The sequence below is a fragment of the Xiphophorus maculatus genome, chromosome 5 (assembly GCF_002775205.1).
Source record: "Xiphophorus maculatus strain JP 163 A chromosome 5, X_maculatus-5.0-male, whole genome shotgun sequence".
Lineage (NCBI taxonomy): Eukaryota > Metazoa > Chordata > Actinopteri > Cyprinodontiformes > Poeciliidae > Xiphophorus > Xiphophorus maculatus.
The window spans coordinates 11,506,613-11,518,895 of NC_036447.1; the positions used below are offsets into that span (position 1 = coordinate 11,506,613).

Here is a 12,283-nt window from a genome sequence, read left to right on the forward strand (position 1 = left end):
ATGAGAATTGCTGGGACTTTAATGTGTCCATTTTGATCAATTAATTAAATATATTCAAAAGGTTTAAAGCAAATAATTTATTTTACATAAAAAAAAAAGAAATAATTTGGAATCAGCTGAAATCAGTATAGGCAGCATAGAGGAGCATCTTTCTTCAAAAAATATCATGTGGACACTTGATTTTGAAAAAGAGGTATTACTGTTTCGTATGCTACCTTGTAAAGAGCGAAGGTCCTCATAGAGTAGGTGGCCAGCTCCACTGTGTCCAGCAGAGTGACCTGGATGAGACCATAGGTCTCTGTGCCACGTGTTGGCCAGTACTGATCACATTTCACCTACAAAGGAGAAGACGAGGACTTGTGAGATGCAGAGGTTGTTTATTTTACATGCGCATATTTCTGTAGAAAAACATTGAAGAGAGCACAAGTGCAAAAAGAAGTGAAAAAAGAGAGGACAGTGATGAAGTAGATCAGTTTGAGAATTTAAATAATTCAGACAGATATATGCATACAGAATCAGACCAGCGTGGCGGGAGAAGGTTTTTAGTGAGCGTGTGCAGTGAAAAGTGACAGCGAGAGGAAGAAAGTAGAGAGAAAATGGCCACCCGCTGATGAATCCTCCAACGGAACCACTTATTGGTTGTAAAAATGCCCAGGATGAGATTTGGCTATGCATGTTCCCCTGGACTCCATCACAAATACCTACAGAGAAATCTCATCGCATGCCACAACCACCAAAGCACCTGGAATTTCTTGGTCTAGAACGGTCATATTCGTAGTTCTGCAACTTGGCTTGAGAGACTAAAGAGAAGGGAAGAAAAGAAAATCCCAGAGGAGATAAAAGAGGTTGGTGGGGGCAGGGGTGGCGGTGGGCCTTGGCAGAACCAGGCCAAACCAAACGTTATGTGCTGATCCCTCCAGTCCTCACATCAAAGACGGCTCAGTTTGCGCTGCATTCCACTGCTCCAAACTGAGGATTATGCTTTTTGGCCTGGATGTTCAGGCTGTAATTACAGCTTTCCAACTGTTGTTTTCCCACCAGACCTTGAGACACTGCAGGGACACAAATGGTTGTACACGTAGGGGGGCTGAGAGCGCAGCCAGCGAATAAAGAGGGCAGAATAAAAAAGGAAACTGGTGTGACAACTATATTAACCATAGATTTATGGTCCAACAGCATGACTGTGGTTTGATTTGCGCTAGGAGGAAGGGTTCTGGCAAGATTCCCATGGTGGAACCATCTGTGATCATCTTTATACTTAATGGGTAAATACAAGACTGAGTAACGTTGAAAGGTGTTAATAAGATCAAATGGTTTTCTCAAATGAGCAGCTTGTACTCAGACATATACAGTCGTCCAGGGCTGGGAAGAAAAGAAAGAGGCAAATATGTCCAAATTAAAAGATGTCCCTGCAGGACCTTAACAACACACATAAAAAAATTCTTCATTAACCTTTAGCCTCAGATGTTAACTAAGATTTTATGTAATGACTGATGAACTACTCTTCTTTTTAATGGCGGGAGAAAAAAAGAAAAAGTGTTGTGATCATGCAAACTGTACACATTCATGTGCACCGTCTCTGACCTGCAGTGGTTATAGTAAAACCCATTTCAGAACATGTGGTGTTTTGGTAAATGAGTCTACATTATCACTTAATACAGCCGAGAAAACAAACCAAACAGGGGGAACAAAGGGGCAAAGGGATTAGGGTGCATTAAAAAGGGGAGGATTAGAAAAGGAGTGAAAGAGAGATCTTGCCTTAGAGAAGAAATAAGAGGGCATCTGAGGGTCAGAGAGACACAACAGAGACAGTTGGAAAAGGTTGAAAAGGAAACAGAGTTTTAACACAAAGCATAGGTTAGTAGGAGAAGAAGCACAGACGGGGAGAAAGGATTGTTTTCTGAAAAGGACTCTGGACATAATTGTTTAGCACTTAATCATGATTCATACCTCGAGCCATTCGTGTTCACTTTATTTTTACATGACATTCTCATTATACTGGTTTTTCACTCAAGTGCACATTCAGTTAACAGCAAAATGCCTCAGAACCAAAAGACTTTCTAATTCATCACTGGCCGCAGTTTAGCTGTGTCTGTAATCCCCTTTCGGCCTTGCTCACCAACATATTCTGTTCTGCTCTTTTCTGTTCATGTGGCCTTGTGCTGCTCACTGGTTTAAGCCAAACAAAATGATTTAAAACTAATGATTATGTGCAGAGCCTTGGAAACGTGTTCGTACCCCTTTAACTCTAGTCATGAGAGAAGCACAAGTTTTAACGTAATACAAATAGACTGAAGGGGGATGAAAAGGATACATGGTTGACACTGCATTTCAAACAAACATCTAAAAAAATGTGGAACTGCCCTCAGTCAATACTTTTGTAGAAGCACCTTTTGCTTAAAATTCAGGTGCAAGTCTTTTGGGGTATGTCTCTACCAACTTTTGCACAATCAGACATTTTTAATAATTTTTTTAGGCACAGAAGCACAAATCAAATCAAACTGGTTTGAGAGCATTTGTAAGAAAGAATTTTCAAGTCTTGCCACAGATTCTCAGAAGCTTTTAGGTTTAGACTTTAACTAGGACATTTTCTAAAATTCCATTTTAGCTTTTACTGTGTGACTGAGCTCATTTTCCCGCTGAACAGGGAGACTCTGCAACTCCTGGCTCTTTTGCTGTCTCTCTCAGGTTTTCGTTTAGAATTCTCCTGTTATTTAGCTCCATCCACCTTCATACTGACTCTTGCTTACCTTTTCAGTTCCCCACAGCATGATGCGTTTTACATATACAGTCATGGTTTTCTTTCAACAACAGTTTTAGGACTCTTTGATGAGGGTAAATCTTTGTAACAAAAGACTAACTGCTTTTCTGTCCACAACTTGTGACTTCTGAATTGGTTCTGCAGGATTTTTTCAGGGGTATCAGAGTAAGGAGGCGTGAATACAAATGTATGCCACATTTTCCAGCTTTTTACTTGTCATTTTCTTTCCACTTCATACGCATGTGAAGCATTATTGTGTTAATCTTTCAATTGATAAGAAAACACCTAAAAACCTAATGAAGTACATTTCTATGATTGCCTACTAGTCTATGACACATTCTGTCTCTATATGCAGTTAGAAAACTTAATTTACTATGCACTACCTTTATAAATCTATAAACTAGGTGGTCGTATTTAATTTTTAGTGTGTGACACAATCTAATCATTTTAATTATTTTATGTTACTTTATAAAATTCCTTCAAGATAAACCTTTTTTTTCTTCCAACATAGCCACTAGTTTGCTACAGTTGACCCTAAATCACTTCCAGTGCCACCATTAATCATTCTAGACATACAATCTAATGTCTTATTCACTTTATGCAATGGGCTTTAAGCAGTTAACTACACTTCCACTGTGTGTGAGCTTCCTTGACCTTTTTATTTTCCACTAGTGGTAAACCTGAGTATGTTGAATTGTCTTTATTCTACCGTGTTATTGCTGTCCTATACTCCAGCGTAATTACACCACATCGTCTCACCCGTGACTTCTCCTCCAGCTTTGTCATCATGACGATGTTGGCTGTGTGCTGCTCCCAGACCATCCTCCAGAAATCCCCAAAGGTCTCCGGAAGAGGGCCTTGAGTGGCTATGTAGGCATTTTGACGGCGGTAGCCATCAATGTAGTTCGCATTAATATAGTCACTGCCAGGGACACCTGGACAACGAGAACACAAAGGAAATCGTCAGGAGCTTAAGGAATTAAGGGAAAGACCTACGAGTAAAGCAGAACATACTGTATGTTGTTTTGTCAGAGGAAGTAACTTTAATTTACTTTTATGCACCAGAATATAAGGGTGAGTGCTAAAAGCCTATCACTCTGTTGTAGCTACGTTTGACAATTTTTAAATAAGGCAGGAAGTAGTTACCTTGTTTAATTAAAAGCACTGACTCATAAAGACTTTTTTTTGCCTGGGCGACAAGACATGAAAAATGACAACATTCTTATAGCTTAAAATAATTTGTTTGACAATATTGTGGATGTTCAGTAGAAAAACAAAATGGTGAAATGTCAGATAAAAAACAAAGTATATGTTTTAAAATCAGTTATTTGTTATTCATTAAGGATGTCTGGAGTACTTTGATCATCTCAAGTTAAAAACATTTAGACTTATCAAACCTGAACTGGATTGTTCTAAACTGGTTAGTGATTATTTGATTTATAACACTAAGATCTGGTGATGGTGAAAAACACTGACGCACAGTGAACAACTCACTGACATGTTCAGGAAATCGGGTATACTGATCTGAGTCCAAAATCTGATCCGACCACCTGAATGCTGCAGCTAAAATCAAAATTCATCGGACCAGGTAAAATTTTTCAAGTTTGTTTTTGTCCAACAGTTAACAAGAATGGCACCTGGTGTATTCTGCTGTTGGAGAGATGATGATATTCTGCATAGCTTGGTTGTAAGAATTGGTTATTGTTGCCTTGAACCAGTCTACCAATTCTCCTCATCATCTTTGTCCTCAATAAGCCATTTTCTCCCACATGGCTGTGGCTCACTGGATATTTTCTATTTTCCTTAAATTTCTCTATAAATCTGAGTTAGTGTGTGTAAAAATTAAACCATTTGTTTCTTAAAAACTCAGACCAACCTGTCTAATACCAACCATCCCAGATTCAAAAACACATCAATGGTTTGCTGCCATCTGATTTTCTGATTCACTGTTTATGTTAAAAGACAGGTGGACAGGTGTTCATAATTAATGGCTGGTGAGTGTACATTTCTAAAATAATAAAAAAAGAACCATAGTGTTCATTCAAATATTGCTAAAATCCTGTCTTATTCTAGTGAATCCAGTGTATCATTTTGCCTTCTAATATCGAGTGTAATCATTACATCCCACAAGTTTTTAAAAAGCAGCTGATTAAAAAACAATCACGGTTCTTGATGCGAACATCCCTGTGAACATCAATTATTCTTATTATTAAGCTATATGGCGGGGAAAAAAAATGAAATGGATTATTAAAGTGTACCACTCTGAGATGGTTTATGTCAAAGTAATAAAGGTTGAAAATCATATAAGTTCCTGGGATTAATGTTTTCACAAGGCCCAATGTTCTCTGGTGTTGGATTGTTCCGTCATCTTGTTTTATAATACAAGCTAAGACGATCATGGGCCTAATCAGAGTATACTGTGGATGTTTCGCCTACAATGGCAGTACGACTGTAAGGCTCTCTCTGTGTAAGACTCGGCTGACGCTGCCTGTCCTGCAGGGGATTGTGTGTGAGTGTGTGTGATGTGGGAGACCGTCAGTGTGTGTTTGATTTGGGATCAGGCCCGCTCATCTAGGGCCTAATACCATAATCCCAAAAATCACTGAGTCACAGCTCAAACATGCATGCATACGGCAAAACACCAAAGCACACGCAAAGACATGCATTCAGAAATGTACATTGCACGTTGAGCCATGACCCGATTCTGCCGAGGTGGGAGACGAGAATCCTTTAGAGATTTCTGATGACAGTTTACAGTTTAAAGAAAGGAAGAAGTCAAAGGAAAAAAAAAAGCTGAATCCCCACAGAAAGAAAGTATTGAAGCAGATTTTCTGAGCCAGATTACTTTATGAGGACGACCCATGCAGTCGTAAAACCCCAACCCGACATCTCACACAGCACAGATGCACAAACCCGTTTAAATGAAAGTCTATTTTTTTTTTTTACACATCTTTGTTCCAGTGGGATGGGGACGGACAGTAGGAGAAGCTTCTAACATGTGTTTATCAACCTCAGTCTTTAAAGGACAGACGGCTTTAATGCTCTGATGCGCTTTAACTTTATTGCAAGGGACTAAAACTGAGGCATTCTGCAGATAAACGCACAAAGACTTCCACTTTCTCAGTGGCTGTACTGGCTTGGCAGAGCTTGTGCTTTTATGAATGTGCGAAGGAGACTGGGAGCAAAAAGTGCATATCTGTGCTTTTGCACATTCTGTTTCTGTTTTTTCTTTTTCATTTCTTTTATTTACATCACAGTGAATGAGCGCATGTGTGTGTGTGCGTGTGTGTGTGCATGTATGCATTGGTGAATGTGTGGTACTGTGGGTTTGGACCTGCTCAAGAGTATATGTTTTCAAAGCTGAAAGGAAGACAGACAAGCCGGAGCTCCAGGACAGATGGGGGTGGAAGGGCTTCTCACACATGCTCTGCCCAGATAAGGCTCATCTGTTTGGGCTTGGCCTCCCACTCCCTCCCTCTCTCAGCATTGGAGCAGCCAGTTTCATTGCCTCAGGTCTTTCCCAGCTGAGGTGGGTGAGCATGCTTCAAATGCACAATCAGAACATAACTACAACAATTTTTTCTTATTTGCTTCCTGCACTCATTTTAGATCACTCACCACAGAAAAAGTGGTGCACAAAGAATGTATTACCAAGTAGTGTGAAGAGCATATTTTGATAACCAAATCCTCTGACACTGAAATCATTATTCTGTCTTATGAAATCTGTTTTACATTAGGGTGCCTTTATAGGTGGAAAGATTTCAGTGATTTTATATCTTTTATAGAAAAACATGAAAATTTATGAAATGCTTAATATAATATCATTTATGTGATAAAATACAGAATAAGAACATTAACATTAATATTTTTTAAGCATATTATATCAATTCAATGAAGAGAGCCTTTGATTTTTATCTGTCCAGTAAACTCAGCACTCTTAGATGAGGAAGTTGTGATTGCACTAAGAAGTGACTCTGAGCATGAGTGAGGTGTTTAAAATGAAGTCTAAATATAATGAAACTGTGCACAAAACCATTTACTATAGATTCTTAAGGAAGAATGTAAACTGTTAATTTTAGCCACAACAAAATAGAGGTACATTTCAGCTGATATTAGGAATTTTATGCCTTTGCCATTTCCTACTTTGGTAGTTTCAGCTTCTTCACTCTCTTAATTTGTAAGAACCAAAAAAGAGATTGATTTGAAAATGTTTGTTGACAAATCAAGTAGAGGGGTTTTAAATAGGGTTTTTTGAGGTTAAGGTGAGAGAGAGGTTCTAATGCAACCAACGACTTCTTAAGCTTCATAGATTCTGAAATCTTAGGTTGTTTTCACACCAGCGGATTTGTTTCGATTGAGTGGGTAATATAAAAAAGCTTCACCGATTCATTTGGCTTGATGCACTTTCACTGCTTTCTGAAAGTGGACCAAACTGTCTAAACACCATCATGTAGTTAAAGTAGCTGGTCTGTTGGTGCTTTTTCACTGCAAGAGCAGCAGGTGAAACAACATATTGCTCTTGTGTACTAGACAGATGTATAGGTACACAGAGAGGGAGAGACCATGACTTGCTGCTGGGGGTTGCCCAGAAATTGAGAAATTGCAGGCCAAGTATTAGTAAGCCTGTCACTTCCTCTCTTGGTTCGCTAAACAGTCTGTTTACCTTATTCTAGGTTGTTTGCTTTTTACTTTAATAAAAACAGTTTACTTGCAATGAAACCAAGATTCATTTTGTCTTTGATTTAAATAGTAAAATCCTACTTCACATTGGCTACTCTCTCACACACAAATGTCGACTATGTTCATCCTTACATAAATCATTAGAGACCATTCATCATAAAACAGCGGGAATGTTTAAATGCCTTTAAATATTGTTGACAGCAGACAGGTTAATACAAAATAAAAACCTGAATTGCCTACAATCGGCATTAGCAGGACGAATTTCTGATCAGTCCATCTCTGTTGCAGGTTCAACACAAATCCAAAATTTCCAATATACATAGAAACAAGCTTTTGGCCCTGGTTGCCTTAAGAGCAGGTGTAGAGCCTAGGCATCCTTATCCTATCTGTGACAATAAGCATTTTAGACACAGAGATAATGCGACCTGAGATTTGATGGAGATCCAGATGGGATGTTAAAGCCAGAACCATGTAAGATTGATAGTTGATAGCAGTTCACTGAATGTGCACAGCTGCTCCAGTACCACCATCAGCAGCAGCCCCTGGCACTGGCACAGGTGTGGTGCCAGGAAACCGGTGAGTGAGACTAAGGAAAGCAGCATTGACAGAATGGCGAGAGATCCAGATCTACATACATGGGAGGTTACTTGTGTTTATTTCTTTGATCAAATCTATGTCATTAATTTAATTTTATAGTTTTATTTTCATTTCTTTTTTGCGTTACTTCCCCGCATTAAATAGTTGTGTTATTTGTTTGATTTCATAAAACCAATGTAATGAACATAATCTTTAGGTGCAGTATCCAAACTCCAGAAATGTAACTCTATTGCATCTGACAGCAATATTTGGTTTAACAGTTATTAGGTAATGTCAGTAATTAACAGCAACTAATTTCCCTCGAGAATTTCTTTAATCATTCGTTTCACTGAATACGTTTTTAAAATCCTGTCACACTTGTGATTATGATGTTGAAAATTGTGCCTGCAATTCAGCATTCTTGGCATCAAAACCCAGCTGTGGTTCTACAGACTATCTCTATTATTACACCCGTCCTACCTTGGCTGCTGCTAAGATAAAAAAAAAAAAACTCTTAAAGAAAAAAAAATGCTATATGATAGAACTGGATGTACATGACTCAGCAAATTCTCCAATTTTTTTCTCATAAAATGTACTTAGTAACTTCTTCATCTAACTGAATCCAAACCTAAAACTCTCAATATGCCTTTAATAAGAGCTGCAAGTCTGATGGAAGTGTTTCTTACCATCAATGCTGGAGAGTATGACCCTCGAGTGATCATATGCAATGACGTTAGCGTAGCGGTTCTTTGGTTTGTTGACCTCCAAGTTAGAGTTCTCCCATGTGAACTGCTGAGATGGGTCTATGGACTGGAAGACACAAAGGCAACACACAACATAGATTTAGAAATGTATTGATTTTTTTTTTCAGGTTTGACAGGAAATGGATTTACATAATAGCAAGAAAAGAAAAAAAAAACACAAGAAATGACTCATTCATTATAGTTTTGATAAAGAAAAATGTAAGCAATTTTCAGACAAAAATGTCAAAGTAACAGAAATGTTGACTCTCTTACAAATGCATGGATGTAGCAGTCATAGCTGTCAGTTTTTGTAAGATGAAAAAAGCCTCAAGCTATGCATTTGTGGTCAAAGTATGATTAGTAGGACCAAACAGAACCCTTTATGGATAGTTATGATGAGGTTCAGGTGGAATTACAGTGAACAATGGCAAAAGCTAAAGTTATTATGTTTAAGTTCCTTTCCCTATATCTGAAACTGCAAAATCTTTCTCAGAACAAAAGCAAAGAAATCATTTGTAAATTTACTTCCGACGTCTGTCAGCTGGCTGTACTGGTTTAGGTTTCTTGATATATGTAGAACTCTGATTTATTAGACTGATGATTTATCTTAAACCTGCTCCCTTTGGGGATGGTTTTTGATTGTTCATCTGTCTCCACTTCACCTGCCTGGCCTGCTGATGGTAGTAAAAGGTTTGTATGGCAGCCTCACTTCCTACAGCTGTGGCTACAATGTAGCATACCACCATCATCATGTGGATGTGTGCGTGAAATGAAAATCTTGGCATCTTTAGCTCTGCATCCTCTCTTTGTTATTTTCATTTCTGAACCAGAAATCATAGGGACCCTCATAAGCACCTTGTAAACCTTCTCTTTCACAATACTTGTTTCTAACAAGCATTGTTAGAAACCAGTTTGAAGTCTCGTCTTCAACCCTCTGCTTTAGACAGTTGGCCCCAGGTAACTGAACTCATCCACATTCACTATTTTTACCACTTAAAAGGGTTGTTTTTCCTGTACACATTGTCTACAAACATCATGATACATATGGATTCCTTTCCAATCCTATTTGTCATGTTTTCCATCAGTGTGTACAAGAAGGGGTTAAGAGCTGAACCCTTGATGCCTTGTCATTTTGTCATGACAAGGCATTTTGCCACAAACCAGTGTATTCCCGATGCTGTTCCCAAGTCAGGAGAAAACGGGGAACAATAGAAACATTTTGACTTAAATTTTCTAATACAATTTTTTTTTAGGATTCTTTATTTCAACCTTCTGTGCTTTTATTCAAAATCAAACCATTAAGTACGGTTTCCAAGCAGTATACTAAAGAAAGAATTACTGTCTGACTAATGACTTATGGGTACGGTGTTGCAAAGGGTATTGTTTTTCCTTTTTTGTCACACATAAACACACAATGATTTATTTTATTAAGGGAGGAAGGTTTCCAAGCCAAAATGGACCAAAGTAATTGAACCAAGCATTCTCAACTACTGGCAATGAAGTAGTCCAATGAAGTCCATTTTCTTTTTTTTTTCTTGTAGAAAGGTTTGCACCCTAAATATATGAAATCATCATGTGAAAACTGCATATTGTATTTACTCAAATTATTGGATATTAAAAATTCAATGATGAGCTAAATCATTTAGCAAAAACAGACTTCTGTAAGCGGAAATACTAATTTACTGCCATTTTTGTTAAAGTTGCACATATTCTAACTGAAAGCTGACTTCCCACCAGACACTGTCTGGTGAGAGTTTTTAAATTAACAAACAGTGTCAAACAATGCTGAAGCGCCAGCTACAAGCCACTATTAAAAACACGCTGCAAATTTAAGATAAGCACATTAGTGACTCTGGACAGGAACATGGATACTTATGGTATCCCTTTTCAAGGAAGACTTTCCATTTTCAACAGACATACTCACTACCAGGGAAAGATGATAAAAGCACAATAAATTTCCATTGGTAGAGAGAGGATGGTTGTGTCAGACCATTAAGCTCCTGGAGGGTAATTACAGTGTAACCGTTGCTGTTAGCTGGGAGAGGCAGACATGAGGTCATTACAGGGCTGTCAATGGAGAGGCACAAAGAGGGAAGAGCCAAGGCAATTTAGCAATTTTGAATATTTTACGACACATAATTATGGTTTTTGTGGAGGAAAAATGGACAAGAGTGGTGCTGGCTGAGTGCATGTATGCGTACTCGTAAGTTCAAGACGGCTTTCCACACAGTGCCAACACCAAGTGTGTCTGATTATCACACCACAATCATTTCTGGCCTCCCTCTCGTTCCTCGGCCGCTCTTCCACCCATCTCTTATGCTCCTCTGCTGAGGGTTCAGAACCGAACAAAGCACACAGTCATGCAGAGAGAATGTGAGGCCCAGCAGAGCGGTTCCCGCGCCAACCACAGTCTCACACACACAGCTTCTCCATCACCATCTTGTCTTTTCCTCCTGCTAAATGCCCTCGTTGGATTATTTTTTTCGGCTTTTTCCTAAATGTGTCCTAGAATTGCTTTATACATCTGTCACGCACAATCTGTCTCTTTCTTGTGGTAGCCAATTAGAGCCTTATGCCTTCTCCTTCACCCAAAGGCCCTTTGGTGGACATGATTTTTTTTTTTGTGGCAAAACAAAACATTTTTACTGCTTTAACAGCTCTCTGCGGAGCTCATTGTAATGCAAGCTCTTGCTGTAACAGCCGGCGTGCTTGGAAATAATTCTGCTGATCTGTCCACTTTTGTTAGCGAGCATTACCAAATTCAGGCACACTGTTATGTCCAAGTTAATACCATCATTGCTTTACATTAACTGTGCTGCAAGTTGAGGGCATCGAGTAAAGAAATTTCAGAGAACACTTTCTTTCTTCTTGATCCCTGCTTTCCCTCTTTTGACGCCAGAGTGCAGAAACAAGAGTCTGATAATCATCTGGCTGCAAGCAAATTGTGTTTGAACTCACAAATTTGACATTTTCTCTCCCATATTTGTACGCAGAACAAGACAACAGTAAAAGGGAGGAAAATGGACTTTATCTTGTATCGTTCAAAGTCAGCAAATCAAAAGGGGATATCAATGCGGAGGCTACTGAAATTGAAAAATGACATGGCACTGATAAACATGACTGACTGCAACAAAACCAGATGAGTTTCCCCGAGTTGGAGATGATCAGCATTCCTACCTCATACTCTTGAGAGAACTTGAGATTGTCATTTGCCTTGAGGCGCTCAATGTGATCTGCCAGCTCAGAGATGGGGACAGGCGGGTGACTTGCCATGCCTGCCGAGCACAGTGAGAAACAGTGAGACGTTGTTTTGATACCGACATTGTGCAGCTGAACTATTTTAGAAGAAAAAATTAAAAGCTGTAGTCTCTGAGGTGGTGTTGTTTAGAGTACTGCCAAGAAGCAAATGGAAGTTAATTATTTTCCAGGTGACTTTTTTTTCGGACAGAATAAAATAATAAGGATGTACAAACAATGCATCCTGATTGCGTATGAGCACTGCTGGTGAGAATCAACAGCACAG

At 38.8% G+C, this 12,283-nt stretch overlaps 1 protein-coding gene across 23 annotated transcripts in view; it reads right to left on the reverse strand.

Moving 5' to 3' along the window:
• Positions 1-12,283, reverse strand: part of LOC102218974 (receptor-type tyrosine-protein phosphatase delta-like) — a 197,367-nt gene that overhangs the window by 11,821 nt on the left and 173,263 nt on the right. For 15 of the 23 annotated variants that reach the window (XM_023334120.1, XM_023334112.1, XM_023334119.1 and 12 more), the window contains 5 exons: positions 11,938-12,035; positions 8,704-8,827; positions 3,521-3,696; positions 1,759-1,782; positions 216-335 (listed from right to left, as the gene is read on the reverse strand). In XM_023334120.1, the coding sequence (XP_023189888.1) occupies positions 216-335; positions 1,759-1,782; positions 3,521-3,696; positions 8,704-8,827; positions 11,938-12,035 (542 nt within the window). The remainder of the gene's footprint in view (positions 1-215; positions 336-1,758; positions 1,783-3,520; positions 3,697-8,703; positions 8,828-11,937; positions 12,036-12,283) is intronic. The other 8 variants (XM_023334125.1, XM_023334123.1, XM_023334124.1 and 5 more) reach the window with 1 other exon arrangement.